We start from the raw sequence: 17,611 nt of genomic DNA, 5'->3' as shown, positions 1-17,611 counted from the left end.
TTTTTCGACCCTTAATTTTTTTATAAAAGAATTAGGGTATATCTCAGGGCCTAGTCAAAGGAAAACCATGAAACTGAAAGACAATAAAACATGTTTAGAATATAAATTTATTATTCTACTTAACAAAGAATTGAGCTAATGTAGTTTGACGGGCATTGTTTCTTTTTTTTTTTCCATACAACTGACAGTATGGCCCTATTGCCTCTTTTACTACTGCAAATTTTACTGCTTCTCCCTTAATTAATCGGGGTCAGCCTCTAAGCATTGCTGCTTAAAAACATCTATTGTATGAAAAATATTTTCAAATTGTTTTTTTGAGATCTCTTTGGGCTTGTCAGTGATTAAATTTTCTTCATATTCTTAAGGATCTTCCCGTTGTGCATCTAAATTTAGCAGGTTAGAATCGCTGGATTTCTCAGAATGAGATTTAATTAATTTAGATTCATTTGAAAAGCCTCTAAAATCATTTGCACAATGTGGAAGAATGTGCTTACAAACGGCTCACGTATTGCTAGCAGTAATTTCATTCGACTTTATAACCAGACTAAGATTTCTCTGATTTGGCCAGAAAAGTCTTGGAAGGCATTCACTTCTTAAAAAAGGCCCCTTCTTCCACAATTTTCTTCAAAATCTCTGAATAATTTGTGGCCACCTCCTTATCTGCACTTGCAGCTTTGCCTGTGATTAGAATATTATGTAGGCTATTTCTCTTTATGAAACACTCAAACCATCCAGCAGAATTACACGAGCGTGTAATTCTTCTTTTCCATCATTGATAGTTCTTTCTTCCAAGGTTGCAAAGAGACTTAATGCTTTTAATTTAATAAGGTCAGTGATTAGCAGGATCCATTTTTCGTTACAATCTTCGATCCATGTAGAAAGAAGTATCTCTAATTCAATCATAATTTCAAGTGGTCTGCATGCATTATGAACTTGAAGCAACCTTACCTTTCTCTTTGTATTCAGCAGCTTTGCTTAAAATTGCTCACATAGTTGAATCACCCATTTTTGTGTTCTTGTCCTATCTTTGCTCTGGACTTACCTTGTTCATTTTTCTTTATTATTTTATGTTTTTCTTCCAGTGAGATTACTTTTCGAATCATTTTCACACTTCCACTTTTTTGCTTACTAATTCTTTTACTCATTAAAGGTTGGGAAAATACTTTAAACTAAAAAAGTAAGGAAAACAATTGCAAAGGAGGCACGAGATATGATCATCAAAATGCTATGTAATTAGCAGACGACATAAATTTTGATGGTAAATTTGGAACATAGTGTACATTGAAATACTGTAGTACTGTATGCCATTAAAAATTAACTTTGTAAAATGTTTTAAATCAGTAACTAAATTATTTCATCCTGGTGAGTGATTTTTTAAAATAGCTGTAAAAATTTATATATAGAAAATTTTTAAAATTTGTAATATTTATTTTTAAGATGTACAGTATATAGGCGCACTAATTGAATTTGGGTATAGAAAAAAAATCACGCATTAATCGCAGGCATGTTAATTGAGGAATTGCTGTATTGTTTTTATTTTCTTTAGAAAGAATTTTATTTTTGAAAATAGCTTTTTAATAGAACTATTTTATAGGTCCACCAATATAATGAAACCAACATCGTGGTCAGTAAATAAAGATTTAAAAATATTATGTAATTTTAATTATTTTTAGCCCTGTTCCCTTCACTCTCAAAAATGTCCTGGTTTAGATGATAAATTATGTGGTCATCCTACTTCTAAGAAATCACTTTCTTTTCACCAGAAACTTTTTGTCTAACGAAATCTTTCAGATTTAAGTGGGAATAACTCTGTTCTGCAAAAGGAGAAAGTCCCATGAAGGTCAGTTTATGTATGCCTTATTTGCACAGTAAATTAACTTTACCATCTTTTGTCATTATTGCAGTATCAGGATCATAGAAAGATGATTTCAGCAAGCCATTACCCACTTTTTTTTTCCCCTGGCTTCTTGCAGGTAGATTCAAGTTTTCTCAACATAAGTCCATTTCTATGTACTTTTGTCACAAACAAGTCTTCATCCTGACCAACGATAATCCATTCGAAAAAGTTCTTGCTACTCGTATTTAAAAGAAGAAGAAGAAAAATTCTACATCATATAGATCAGCTGTGGGATGTGTACTGAGGTTTACGGAAAAATCGCCCCTGTAGATAATGAGTAGGTTACAAAAATGTAAATACAGTCAACTCTCGATAACTCAAATTTTTAATGAAGTCCCAGCCCCTTTAGTGGAGATTCAATGTTAAACTCTCTCGATTACTCGAACCGAACTTCCGATAACTCTAACTTTTCTGAACAAATTTTTAAAATTACATTTGTGTACAAATTTGTCATGTAGCTTTTAAACTAATTTCTCCCCTTTTGTATGTCTTCAGGGTTCGGTTCTCTTTCCATTGTGAAAGTATCACCTGGAACTGTTAATCCTTTCACAATGGAAAGAATACATACTCGACCACGAGAGCGATAGTCATGTGGTTAGTGACGGACGTTGGGGGGAACAGTGGACAGTGCCCGTTTACTATTATTGGCGGTGCATCGCGTGAACAAGCTGAGTGTCACAGGCTGTGCGGTATCTGCATATTATTTTCGCATTTTGATTGATTAATCCTGTGTGTGTACAATGGCAAAAAGTGTTCCATCAATAAGAGGCAAAAGAAAATTGGTAGATGATGACAACCACATTTACGTGTTTTCAAAGAGAACTGTAGATGAACGACATGGAATCTGGGTTGGTGAAAAACATTCCACCTGCAAAGGGCATGTTTGGACAGAGGGTTTGGAAGGTCCAGTTGTGAAAGTCGTAACTAAACATAACCATGCAGCTCAAGCTGCAAGGTCGGAAGCATTGCAGTTGATTGGTCAAATACGGCAACATGCAATAACTACGAACGGACGGCCACAGCAAATTGTTGCATCAGTAATTGCAGAGGCTCGTGCCAATGTCACAGCATTACTTCCTAAAAAGGATTCACTTGAACGAACCATTCATCATGTTCGATGCAACAATGGTACTCCTGCTTTACCAAGCAATCTCCAGGACATAGTAATTCCACAAAATTATCAAGAAATTATTATCGATGGCAATGTACAACAGTTTTTGATTTATGATTCTCAGGACGAACTGCTCCCAGGCCGCATGCTTATTTTTTCCACAAGTAACAATTTTCAGTTATTAGCACGTAGTCAGGAGTGGTTTTCTGATGCAACTTTTAGCACAGTACCCAAGCATTTCCAACAGCTTTGTACAATTCATGTAGTTCAATTCAATGCAGTTATTCCAGTGGTCTATGTGCTTCTGCCAAACAAAACTCATGCCACATACGTCAAGAAGTTAAAAATCTCCAACCCCAGCGACTTATGACAGATTTCGAATAAAGTGGCAAGCAAGCCTTCCAACAAGAATTTCCTGGTATTGTAAATACCGGAAGCTGATGACTTCCCCATTGAAGCTATGGTGATTGCAAACTACTTTGAAGATACATATATTAGAAGAAGACAACGGAGAGGCCAGCAATTACCCATTTTTGCCATCGAATTGTGGAATGTTTACACACGAACACTGAATGATCAGCAACGTACCAACAATGGTGTGGAGGGGTGGCACAGGGGATTTAAGGAAACTTGTGCTACTTTATTCCCAAATATTTACCGATTCATTGATTCTTTAAAGAAACAACAAGGGCTGCACAATCTCGAAATTACACAACTAATTTCCGGTAATTCAGGCAATCAAAGAAACAAGAAGTATGCTGCAATTTCTGCTAGAATCAAAAGAATAGTCCAAGATTTTCAAAATCATAATGTAATCGATTACCTTAGAGGCATTGCATACAACTTCGAGTTTTAAACAATAATAATGTGAATTTATTCTATTAAAACAAAATAAATTAGAATTATTAAAAAATTAGATGTATTATTTACATTTTTGTAGCTTACTCATTATCTACAGAGGGTGAAATGTGCTGGGGGCAACTTTTCCGGATTCCATGTACTGAAGAGTCATAGTGAACATCACACCAAAGAGCTCATCTTAAACCAACTGAACTGCAGAGGCCTCCTGGGGTGCAGACTAATGTTCTTTGCTCGGTCTTTCCTGAGCTCTTAGTCACTCAAAGACTTGACTATGGAATGCGTTTCTATGCTTTTGCCCAAGAAGTAGTTTGATTCTATCCACCATCAGGCAATTAGAATCACCACTGGAACCCTCCAAACATCACCTGTTTCTAGGCTTTACTTTGAAGTATATTAACCAATACGTCTCATTAAGACAACAACAACTGTCTTTGTAGTATGCAGCCAAAATAAACTCCTTGCCATATCATCCCATGTGCACAAGTTTTTTTGTCTGTGTTGTGTAAACTTAGATGACAAGTGCCATGTGCCTCTTTAGGCTACATATTAAATAACTAATTAAAGCTCTAGATATTACTATAGACAATATTACACTAGTGCATCCAAATATACTATCATCTTGATATAGTTTCATCACGCAGCTTTTTTTGCAAGTTAAGGAAACATTCCTCCCAATCTACATGGGTGATTCAAAATTGGTGTATAATATCTGCTGCTATCTTCACAAGCAGCACACTATTTAATCAGATCCCCCTGAATGCAGCAGTTTTGCTACACTGCAGAGCTGCCTGCCATATAACTTTTATAAAGATGAAATGCCACCAAAGATGCATTATTTACACGGATTCATTAAGTCCTTTACAGGTATTCAAAATTCTGGAATACCACATATCCCAGTAACTCTCTTGGATCCAACATCTCTTACATCCACCTGTGTTGGATTTCATGCCTTGTAAGAATTGTGGGAAATGAAGCCACAGACATTGCAGTTAAGTCATCACCTTGTACCCTTAGATACCACCATATTGGGATGTGAGTCTTTGGCCTGCTGATTTGGAATGTGGTGATTGGTGAAAATGGTGGCTGGTGAAAATTTTAAGTGGGGTGCTGCATATACAAAAAAAAAAAAAACTTTTTTTTCCTAATCAGTAATGAATTTATTAATAAATAAATTTACATATTAAAAATTGCTTTATTAAAAATATTTCATCCTCACCAAAAATAAACACCAATAATAAAAGTTTCGTATCAATGGCAATGACAAGCGCAAACGAATATTGGCTTTAGATCGCAGTGTATTTGTTTTGTGTAATGATAACTGAAAAAATATAATTCTTTTCATATTTTCAACAGTGACACTCATCATAATTCAGCCTTGTATCTATAATAAATAAGTAATTATGTTATTTTAACAAAATAAAATAAGATTTACAAAAAATAGTTCACCATGAACAAGAGCCAATAATAAACATTTCATATCTCACAGAAATAATGAGCGTAGGCATAAGATACACTGCCTAAACAGCAGTGTATCTTGACATAACGTGCAACGACAAGCGCAAACGAATATTGCTGTTAGATCGCAGTGCATTTGTTTCGTGTAACGATAATTGAAAAAATATAATTATTTTCATGTTTTCAACAGTGACACTCATCATAATTCAGCCTTGTATCTGTAATAAATAAATAATTATATGTTATTTTAACAAAATAAAATAAGATTTACAAAAAATAGTTCACCATGAACAAGAGCCAATAATAAACATTTCATATCTCACAGAAATAATGAGCGTAGGCATAAGATACACTGCCTAAACAGCAGTGTATCTTGACATAACGTGCAACGACAAGCGCAAAAGAATATTGCTGTTAGATCGCAGTGCATTTGTTTCGTGTAACGATAATTGAAAAAATATAATTATTTTCATGTTTTCAACAGTGACACTCATCATAATTCAGCCTTGTATCTGTAATAAATAAATAATTATATGTTATTTTAACAAAATAAAATAAGATTTACAAAAAATAGTTTGCCACGTACACACACACCAATAATAAACATATCATATCTCACAGAAATAAGGCGTGTAAGCATACTGAAGATACACTGCCGTTTGAGCAGTGTGGGAATGATGTAATGTGCAATGACAAGCGCAAACGAATATCGGCATTAGATCACAAGCATTTGTTTTGCATAATTGAAAAAATATAATTCTTTTCATATTTTCAACAGTGACATTCATCATAATTCAGCCTTGTATCTATAATAAATAATTATATGTTATTTTAACAAAATAAAATAAGATTTACAAAAAATAGTTTACCACGCACACGCACCAATAATAAAACGTTTCATATCTCACAGAAATATGGCACATAAGCATACTAAAGATACACTGCCATTTGAGCAGTGTGGGAATGACGTAACGTGCAATGACAAGCACAAACGAATATCTTCGTTAGATTGCAGTGCATTTGTTTCGTAATCTAAAGCGTTAATTGAACAATTCGAATTATTAACTATTCAATCAATGTCAAAACATAAGCTGTAACCTTTAATATGTTGTACTGCATTTATATAATGTTGTAAACATTGTTATTATTTATAAACACAAACAAAATTTAAGTTTTTCCTTGGGGGTGCTGCAGTGTCGCAGTGCTTATGTACAGGCCGCCACTGGTGGAGATACTATTCTCTCAGTCTTCTAGGTCAATAATTTTTTGTATTCATTTGGTGAAGCTGTGTTGCAGAAGATTTAAATTATAATGGACCAATGAATGACATCAAAAGTGGCTGAAATGGGAGAGATGTATTTGAGAATTATGAGGACAACATGATAGATTATTCCAGTGATTATGAAGACATTCACATGTAGAGATAAAGAGATTATTATTTAATGTTATAACTCAGTTTTGGTTTCGATTACTGTGCAAATTTTGTTACCTAAGCTGTTCATGGCATTTTGGAAATATGTCAGCAGTGAGTGATTTAAAGTAATATGAGTTTACAGGAATGCCAATTGAAGATTACCACTTGCAAATCTTGATGAAATAGGATGAATGATATGTGCACTAAAGTAATGAGTGTGGTGAGTGAAAGTAATGCATTACTTCAGATTGTGTGTGGTGCAGATATTGTAATAAGTATAAATTAAAGATATACATGTAGGTTTCTGTTGTTAAACAGTTCTGTGGGAAGTTTTCGGTATTGAGTCCACATTGTAATATAAATAAGGAGTTTATTAAAAATGAACAATTAAACCCTGACAAGTTTCTTGTGTCGTAAGACTTGCATCATCAGAGGTAGTGGTACATAAAAGTTTTACATAACAAAAGCTTATTAATAATTAATTACACCTATTAGATGTTTTTGATATCTTCACAACTGTTAAATATAATTGATAAACCAGAATACGAATGATAAATTCGTTACTGTATGTGTGTTGGAACATTGCTAGTTATTACTATCACATTCTGTGGTATCACGTGTGCTATATCCTAGGTCTGTGGCAATTAAATTTTTGATGAAAGCAGATCGTACTTGATGTAAATTAAGCCTTGATTTTTATTGCATTGTGTAGGGATCCTAAACATTTGTGAGGCTTCTTTAAATTTTCTTGTGAAACAGTTATTATCAATATATTGACATTTTTGTTTGTTGCCAGAGTACTCGGTGGTCAGTAGTAGTTGTGTGGAATGCCAGGCCTGATTTATGCTCTCTTCTTTTTTCGACATCTTTTACATGTTCAGACATGCAAATCTCTCCCAACCTTCCTGTCTGACCTACATAACAAATGCCACAAGAGCAATGAATCTCATCGATGCCTGATTTTTCATGGGGTGATGTGGAGGTTTTGGTGAATGTAGGACTCTTGATGTTACTAATTACACCTAATTACTAAAATACTCTGGATTAGCAGTAAATGCTGAAAAATGTTCCACTTGGTTACACTATATAATCTATATATAATTAAACTTGGTTTATCCAAGTGTGTGCAAACGAAGTTTACACGTGAAGTACTGTACGCCCACAGATGCGAGACCCTTCGACACTTCTGCGCATGCCAGAAAAAGGAGAATCCATTTCGATAATAAGGTAATCAATGCATTTCGTGGGATGAGTATTTATTATTATACATCGGAAAATTAGCTTTTCTTTTATCAAAATTCTAGTTCTTAAAGTGGTAACTATTTTGCTTGTACAACAGTTGGAAAATTTACATATAAGCATGTGATTTCGCATGTTGGTGACCAATTCGTACATCCTTTATTTCTTTCTCCCCTTCAGCATGAATCGCCTATTCTTTGCATTGCCAAGCTCAGTTCTATAAAGTGTGGGATACAATAACTTCATGACTGGGTAACATAGAGGCTAATGACTTCATGACACTTGCCTTAGTATCCCATAATGCAAAGCACATATCCTAACGGACATGTATAATGCTATGCATTATGGGAAGGGTCACTACCAAGACTGTTTTTGACCTTTATTGAGGTCTCATCAGTGGAAGTCAGACCCAGCATTGTGGGGATACTAAGGCAAGTGATGTTGAAGTCATTAGCATCTATATACGAGTTGCTTGGTGGTGAAGTTACTTCATGGGCAAACTTTGTTTGCTTACACTTTGATAAAACATTAAACCAAGAATATAATTTCTTGTCATCTTTAATTTATAGTATAACCAAGTGAAATGCACACTGTGATGTGTAGTGATGACAATAAGAGTAATTTATAGTATAACCAAGTGGAAAAACCTTCAATATTGTAATAAGTTTCAGGGTGAGCATGATATGCACCCTATGATGTGTAGTGATGACAATAAGTATTGCATTGCCTTAGCAGTCTAGTGATATCACAATATACATATATTGAACATGACTGCTTCAGAATTGTGAATGGTATAATGATTTTTGAAAATATACTTTTTTTTTGTTGGTTAATACAGAGAGAATTCTAAACATAATTTTTGAAGCAGGTCATATTTGTAATTTTTGTAGTATCATGTTTTGGTTTCAGAAAAAAAAACAGTAAAAAAAAATCTTATGGTTCTAAAAATTTTTGATATATTTTAAATTTTATTACATCACACCTGTCATTTTATAATTGATTACATGTAAAAAAAAATACTGCTTTTTTTGTTTTAATCTTTTTTTTTTTAATTATGTTTATATTTAAGGGGATAAAACATTTTTTTAATAGCCTTCTGGTTCAACTCCATCTGCTGCAACAGATGATAGTACCGCACTTTTGGTTGATATTAGCCAGCCTGAGGAGGCATTAACAGATAGAAGACGGCATTTATCAGCACCGCCATTAGCCCTAACTGCTACTTCTATTGTGTGCGTATTTTTTGCATATGTGGTATATCACAAATATACTTTGTTGTTTTTATTTTTATTTTTTTTTTTAATTTTAATGGAAGAAATTAAAAGTACATGGATAAACTTGAATATCATACTATTTGTTATGTATTGGTATTAGATTAAGATGTAATATATGTATGAATATTAACTGGCATGTGGTTACCAAATTCTGATATGCACCCTTAAGGGATGTATAGGATACTATAATAGTGCTGCATGATTAAGTTTGCATTATTACTAGCTTCATCTCAACAATTTTCCTCCAAATTAATTTTTTATTTGACAGGACTCCAGCTCATCACATCTTGGATTTAGTTTGGGGCTCCATTCTGCCATCTTGCATCAAATACCCAATTTGCTAACTTTTTCTCTCCTATTCTGTGTTAAATAACAATACCATCTCAGATTAGCTCAGTTCACACATTCTTGAATGCTAATAATGTTAAGTGCCTTCATAATAACTTCATTTTTAATATGATACTGCCATTGATGCTATCTGTTCATTTCATTAATATTTTCTCATATTTGTCATATCTATTGTCTCTGGTCTTCGATCATCTGATTTATTTCTAACCTAACTGAGATATGCAAGGTTAAAATTGGTTTCGACATGCTTCTATACTGCTAGTTTAATGTTTTGACTACTTTCTCTCTTATTTCATATAAATCTATTCATCTGGCTCCCTACCATACTAGAAGTGTTTATTCTATTTATTTCCATATTTAATTTGCCATCTTAACTAAAAATTGTGCCTTTTATGTTGTTTCCACCCACGAAAGGTTTTGTAAAACTATAGTCCATTCATAACATACTTTCAGTTGCATCTGTTAATACAAGCACAGCAACTGCCCAGCATCCCTTTACTGTGTGTCTGCAAACACCGAACCTACTTCTCCTCTTCCTCTTTTATTCCGTCCACCCCTATTCTCTAGAACATCTTATTTATATTTGTTTTTGTATCTGAAAACCGTACTTTAGAGACCAAACATGAAATTTTTCAAGCCACTTTAGGTTTCCAAGAAATGAGGGAAGGAGTCTGATGCTACTTTGCTGTTCTATAGGTTCTCCATTGCAACTGATGTGTCTAGTGCTCCTATCTAGTTTCATAGTTGTTGTTTTTCCCTTGTTATTGTTGATTTATAACAAATTTGTTGCAGCATTTATTTAGTTCAGTTATTCTAGACTTGTACACATATATTATTATTACTACTTGACACCTCCAAGGAGTCCAAGGACTCATCGAGGGAGGACACCTACTCTACAACTCTGTCTCCACCAACTACACCAATGCCATCTGCCACCATCACTAGTATTTCCAAAGACAATCACAAATGTCCATGCCCACAGCAGGATTCAGTCCTGCAGCCTTTTGGCTGGAGAGAGGATATGCTAATCACTTGCAGCCTGGTTATATAATAGGGGGATAATGTCATTTACATAAACAGTTAATTTAATATCTTTAATTTTGATATCAGATTTAATGTCACATACATTCATAATATGATCAATATAGATTTATGAATAAGAAATAGTTTGCATCCTTGTCTTACACCAGGCTTTGCATCATATCATCTTCCTGTACCTCATTTATCTCATATGTCAGTCCTGAACTTATGATGTAGTTCCATTCATACAATCCTATCATTGGAAAGTTGGGAAGGATATGTTAACAGTTAGCATCCCAGAATGCAAAAATGTGTAGGTTTTAAATTTTTTTAATTAATTTTCTTTTTTTTTATTATAGTGAAATAATACAATTGATAAATTATAACATAAAATTATTCTATTGTAATAAAGAATGAAACCTGAGTGTACATTCCTTCTGGTTGCACCTACCAATAAATAGCCTTCAAAGCTGCTACTTTATTAATTAGAGAATTCATTGAAGGAATCACAAGAGACTTCATCAACAACAAATTCTTCAAATTTATAAATTGTAACAAAGCATCCTGATGATGATGGTTTGCCATATGTTTAACTTCTAGAAGAAGGTTTAGGCTCATCTTTGGGAGGGGGGGAGAAACAGCAGGAATGTACATATGTTACGTTCAACTTGGTCTGCACAATTTACCTTTTCCTTCCTGCATAAATTTCTCGTAGCAAGTACTTGCAACTTGCACTATTCTTGCTGTAAATGTCATCATTTTGGGATTGTTTCCTGAAACAACTGAATTGCTTTATCAACAGATGCCTCTACCAATTTTTTCACTGTAAACTTTTCAGGGGATTTGGCTACTTCCTGTTTTGCTTTTCTCCCTCTCCTGCAACTTAGCGTGATTATATAGAGCTGTATAAGAACTTCACTGGAGAACTCTTCTTCCACTAACTGCTGCCTAGAGCTATGGAAGAGAGAGCTTTAGCTAGTAGCAGTATCTTTTCACCAGTCTGTTGTGGCGTTTGATTTTGTTGAATCCTGCAAATGTATAAATGCATTCCTGCATTTATACATTTGTTGCATTTATACAAATGTATACATTTATACATTTGTTGAATCCTGCAAATGTATAAATACAAATGATGATGGTTTGCCATATGTTTAACTTCTAGAAGAAGGTTTAGGCTCATCTTTGGGGGGGGGGGGGAGAAACAGCAGGAATGTACATATGTTACGTTCAACTTGGTCTGCACAATTTACCTTTTCCTTCCTGCATAAATTTCTCGTAGCAAGTACTTGCAACTTGCACTATTCTTGCTGTAAATGTCATCATTTTGGGATTGTTTCCTGAAACAACTGAATTGCTTTATCAACAGACGCCTCTACCAATTTTTTCACTGTAAACTTTTCAGGGGATTTGGCTACTTCCTGTTTTGCTTTTCTCCCTCTCCTGCAACTTAGCATGATTATATAGAGCTGTATAAGAACTTCACTTGAGAACTCTTCTTCCACTAACTGCTGCCTAGAGCTATGGAAGAGAGAGCTTTAGCTAGTAGCAGTATCTTTTCACCAGTCTGTTGTGGCGTTTGATTTTGTTGAATCCTGCAAATGTATAAATGCATGTTTTCAGCAGCTTCATCCAAACACCATTCATACAATTTGATGTCACATCACTCCATATACATTCTTGTACAGTGCAAGATATTACATTCTTTGTAGATGTTTATGATGGTTTTCTCACCATCAATATCAACAACAGCCTGAGCAAAATAATCTCAATGCATGTGTTGAAGGCAGCAATAATCACCTAGTATGTGGGTAGCAGGTACAATGTGTATTCAGTGACGTGTTAATGGGATGGCCTTCGTAAGTCAAGTACTGACTTAACATTTTGAAAAGCTTTTCTCTTGGTGCTTTGTCATAGGCCTTTTCCAGCTCTTTCAAAATATTACCATGATTTCCTAGTTATTTTTTTAAAGTGAAAGTGGATCCTGAGAACTCTATTTAGCCTGAACCCAGCATGTTTTTCCCTAAGTTTTTCTTACATAGTTCTTAAACTTTACATATGCTTGCGTGAATTGTACTTGGAACATTCAGTAGAGAAATTTCTCTGTAATTCTTACATTCAGTTTTATTTCCATTCCTCTCTCCCAGTCATGCAGAATTCACCATTCTGACCATGCCCTCTGAATTATTAAGTGCAGTCACTGTAAAATTTTTATACCTGTATATTTGAGCACTCCACCTCAATACTTGAGGTAGAAAGAGCCATCAAAAACTTGAAATGTGGAAAGGCAGCTGGAGTAGATGATATTTGTTCAGAAATGCTTAAGTATCAAGATATAAAAATTTTGCAATGGCTGCACTGCATAATTCAGATGGCCTTGAATAATTAAGCACCGTAAAGCACTGTGCCTCCTGCGGTGTCCGGAGCGCTCCTGTCGGCCCTTGAAAATCTGAGGGGGGGAGAGTGTGATTTTCATGCTGGACCGTACCCATATCTGTAGCAGGTCTCCAAGGTGAACAGCCTCTATTCGATAGAATAATGTAGGTAAGAGAAGTCAGCAAGATGGATTTGTAACCTCGGGACAGGGATTGGTTCTGAGGACTGGGTCGGTCAGGCTGGGGTCCGAAGTGGGTATGGCACTGCACTGGGACTGGGCAAAACTGTCCAGTGATGGAACGGTTGAGCCCGAACCAGCATCAGAGCCTTCTCATGGAATGTCTCAGCTGCATGCCGTGCCAGATGGCCCGTCTGGCATGACCATTTCGGCTGGCAACTAACAGCCGACTCAGAACTGGCACGAACCAGGGGAATCTGACTCTCTAATTAAAACAAAGCATATTGCAAATTGGACGTTGAGAGATGTTGCTGCCAATGTGATTTTTGCCCAGTGGTCTGAATGTTCAAGTGATAAATATCAATCAAGATCGCGGGTAATTGGCAGGAATAAACATGACTCTCCTTTGAGGTGGATGTGTTGGATGAAGCTCTGGTCTAGCTGGTGAGATTACTTACTGTTTCTATTGAAAATAATCATCAGGGGAAGCCTGATGAGTGCAAGATTGCATAATTTTTTTTTTTTTTTGAGCAATTTATAAAGATATATCAGGATAATAATAAATATAAGTAATTCCCGGTGACTACAGATCCTGTCTGGCCCAGTTGCGGATCTGAGAAGGATCGAACCTTCATGCTGTCTTTAACGTGGGAAATGGCCATCCCTCCCGTGCACCTATGCACACGAGCTTATCGTAGGGAATTTGCTATCTGACTTCCATTGCTAGCATTGGGAAGAGGTGAGAGTGCCCTTAAAGACTCTCACTGTTCCCCTATGCACATACACCATAGGGAGGTTTATTTCTAACTCACAAGGCATTGGGTTTCTTGGTAAATTGCAGATCGTGGGTCTCTGAGTCGATATGCTTAATAATGAATTACTCTGAATGATAAGAATAAAAGATCCTTGGATAGGAGTACGTGAGCTCATAGCTTTAGATTTTAAGGTAGTTTTTAGTTAGATTTAAGCTAGGTTAAGGAAAAGGTTCAATAATTGGGGAAAGAAGAAATAAGTTGCTGACCAAGTGAAAGTTCTACTGGCCAAATCCAGGCAGGCGCTCTACTTGGCGTTAGCAACAGCACGAAAATATGGCAAAAATCTAAATAATATAGGTAATTGCATTGGCAAGTATGGCTAATAGTCATGAACTGAATGACCGATTGCTCTATTAAGTGTTCAGGGTAAGATTTTTGCAAGCATACTTGAAAAGAGGTTGAGAACGATTGTGGAAAAGAAACTTGGAAGAACAAGCTATGTTCAGGCTATATGGAGTTTGTCAAGATCAGATTTTCACTTTACAACAAATAGTTGAGAAATCATGGGAATATGACAAGGATCTGTACTTTAGTTTTGTAGATCTGGAAAAGGCACACAACAAGATGCCCAGAGAAAAGCTTTTCAAAACACTACAATTATATGGAGTGAATGGAACATTATACAGAGAAATACGTAGTCTTTATTTAAATTGTAAGTCAGCAGTTAGAATTGAATGAAATACAGGAAGATAATTTGATGTGAAATCAGGTGTAAGACAAGGATGCACATTGTCATCTATGTGGATCACATTATGAAATAGTGACATTAGGCCTGATATTAGAATTGGAGATGTTAAACTTAGCTCTTTGCTTCATGCACATGTTGTTGTACTCCTAAACATCTAGTGCAAGTCTCCAGAATTCTCTAACTAAATTGAATAACAGCTGTAATAACAAATTTGGAATGAAAATCGGCAATAAAAAGACCAAAACTATGAAAATAGGCAGGAACATAGAAAACTTCAGCTACATTCTGAATGGAGAAACCTAGTGAAGATGTCAAGTTAAATCTAGAAATAGACAACAGAATAAACAAAGCTGGTATTGTGTGTAGCCAGCTAAATAAATGTATATGTATTAAGAGAGAAATTTGCCAAAACACCAAACTAGCAGTATACAAGACAATGTGTTCAAACAAGTTTTAAGTTAAGGATCTGGGAGTTGGGTTAGAAATAAAGCACTTGATCAAAGACTGGAGACCAGTGGCAGCCAGTGAAAATTTTCAGTGAGGGTGCTGCATATACAAAATAAGAAAAATAATTCATTATTCCTAATCAGTAACCAATTTATTAATAAGTAAATTTACATATTAATTAATTTATTTATTTATTTAGCGTATGACTCACACATGAAAGTTACATTACATTAATCCTTAATATATACGGACATAGTAATATACATATGTACAATAAGAAGACATAATACAGTCATAAAAGAGACACTCAAAAATCAAGAATAGACTACAACTGAATGTCTAGGTTGATTATCCAGTCGACTGCACTTGGTGTAGCATGGATGAAGTCTGACAGGTTTCCACTGTATGCACGTAGGACACATTCTGCTATAATATGATTAATTGTCTGGCGGGGTGATCCACAGTCGTACCTGGGTGAGGCAATCATGCCCCGTTTGTAAAGGTGGTCTGCACATCTGCCATGGTTGGTGCGGATTCGGTTAAGGGCAGACCAAGTTTTCCGAGGTAGGTCAAAACCCAAAGGTATCTGTGTTGGGTCCACTAATTCATGGAAGATCCCTGTTGAAGTGTTACACCAGGACTCTTTCCACTTCTCCTTCATGTTGAAGCTTGTCTCTGCAAGATTTTTTACTATTAAGATTGGAGGGTGCCTTGACTTTAGCCTATTTATTTCTAGGGGTGGGATGTCTTCATGGATTGGAAAATTTTGGATTTCCATGATTTTGCTGAATTCGTGTAGAAAAAGGTTGGATCTGCAGATGTGCGGAGGTGGGATGTTGCTTAGCACTGGGAGCCAGTAGGTTGGCGTTGATTTTAGTTCCAGAAATAAGGCACATAGTGGTGTTAAGCTGGGCATCAACCAAATACACATGGGCGCTGTTCAGCCATACGGGTGAGCAGTATTCAGCTGTAGAGTAAACGAGGGCCAAGAGCAGTGCAGCGAAGCGTTGTTGCTGAGGCACCCCAAATTGTTCCACATAGTTTTTGCAGTATATTGTTTCTTGTTTTTAGCTTGGATGCTGTGTTAATGAGATGTGGTTTAAAAGATAGTGTTCTATCTAGAGTGACGCCCAGATATTTCGGGGAATCTGTTGTAGTGTAGCAGTTTGTGGTTGAAGTAGACCATGCATTCTTTGTTAGCCTGGTTATTGTTCAGGTGGAAGCATGAAACTTGTGTTTTGTTAGGATTTGGGCGTAATCTCCATTTGCTGAAATATTCATCTAGGACTTCAAGGTCGTTTGTTAGTGTATCTTCCAGTGTAGTAAAATTGGTGTGTCTGGTGGCTAGAGCAATGTCATCAGCATAGCAAAACTTCTTAGAGGCTGTATGAGGCATATCTGTGATGTATAAGTTAAAAATTTGTTTTTGTTTGCTTTTGTTCTTGTCCATACACACTTGGAATAGGCGGTTGCTTAGCATGTTATCGATTAGTTTTGCTATTGTTTTGCATGGGACTGCACAGAGCAACTTGCAGACTGTTTCATATTTTCAACAGTAACACTCATCATAATTCAGCCTTGTATCTATAATAAATAAATAATTATGTTATTTTAACAGAATAAAATAAGATTTACCAAAAATGTTTCACCCTCACCATGAACACACACCAGTAATAAAAGTTTCGCATCTCACAGTAATAATATATTAAAAAATATGCTTTATGAAAAATATTTTTAATATTATATATTAAATTTAATATTAATAAAATTTTTAATAATATTTTTGTGCCCAAGCATACAATATATCTGTAGCGACACTGCTCATTGAGCAGTGTCGGATTTACTTGTTGCATGCAGTGACAAGTGCAAATGAATATCGGCAAGTCTAGCCGCAACTGACCGAATGTGATAATTCCGACACTGCATTACATTGTAGTGCATTTGTTTCATGTAATGATAATTTTTCATGTTACAATAATTGAGAAAATATAATTCTTTTCATATTTTCAACAGTAACACTCATCATAATTCAGCCTTGTAGCTATAATAAATAAATAATTATGTCATTTTAACAGAATAAAATAAGATTTACCAAAAATGTTTCACCCTCACCACGAACACACGCCAATAATAAAAGTTTCGTATCTCACAGTAATAACGCACGCAAACATACAATTTATCTGTAGCAACACTGCTCAATGAGCAGTGTCCACTACGGATAAATTGTATGTCAGATTTACTTGTTATGTGCAGTGACAAGTGCAAACGAATATCAGCGGGTCTAGTCACCACTGACTGAACATGATAATTCCGACACTGCGTTAGATCGCAGTGCCTTTGTTTCGTAATCTAAAGCATTAATTGAACAATTCCAATTATTAACTATTCAATCAGCTTAGAGCTTATGTCGAAACATAAGCTGTAACCTTTAACATGTTGTATTGCATTTATGTAATGTTGTAAGCATTGTTATTATTTATAAACACAGACA

At 35.3% G+C, this 17,611-nt stretch overlaps 1 protein-coding gene across 4 annotated transcripts in view; it reads left to right on the top strand.

The window, feature by feature from the left end:
- LOC150104343 (ralBP1-associated Eps domain-containing protein 1-like) overlaps positions 1–17,611 on the top strand; it is a 485,081-nt gene that overhangs the window by 449,035 nt on the left and 18,435 nt on the right. For all 4 annotated transcript variants that reach the window (XM_090396932.1, XM_090396933.1, XM_090396930.1 and 1 more), the window contains one exon: positions 9,070–9,209. In XM_090396932.1, coding sequence (XP_090253058.1) covers positions 9,070–9,209 — 140 coding nt within the window. The remainder of the gene's footprint in view (positions 1–9,069; positions 9,210–17,611) is intronic.

Source organism: Typopeltis vanoorti, chromosome 8 (assembly GCF_054136105.1).
Source record: "Typopeltis vanoorti isolate ZY-2024b chromosome 8, IOZ_Tvanoo_1.0, whole genome shotgun sequence".
In the NCBI taxonomy this organism is placed as follows: domain Eukaryota; kingdom Metazoa; phylum Arthropoda; class Arachnida; order Uropygi; family Thelyphonidae; genus Typopeltis; species Typopeltis vanoorti.
Note: the sequence above shows the minus strand (reverse complement) of the source record. Positions and strands in the feature narration are given on the sequence as shown.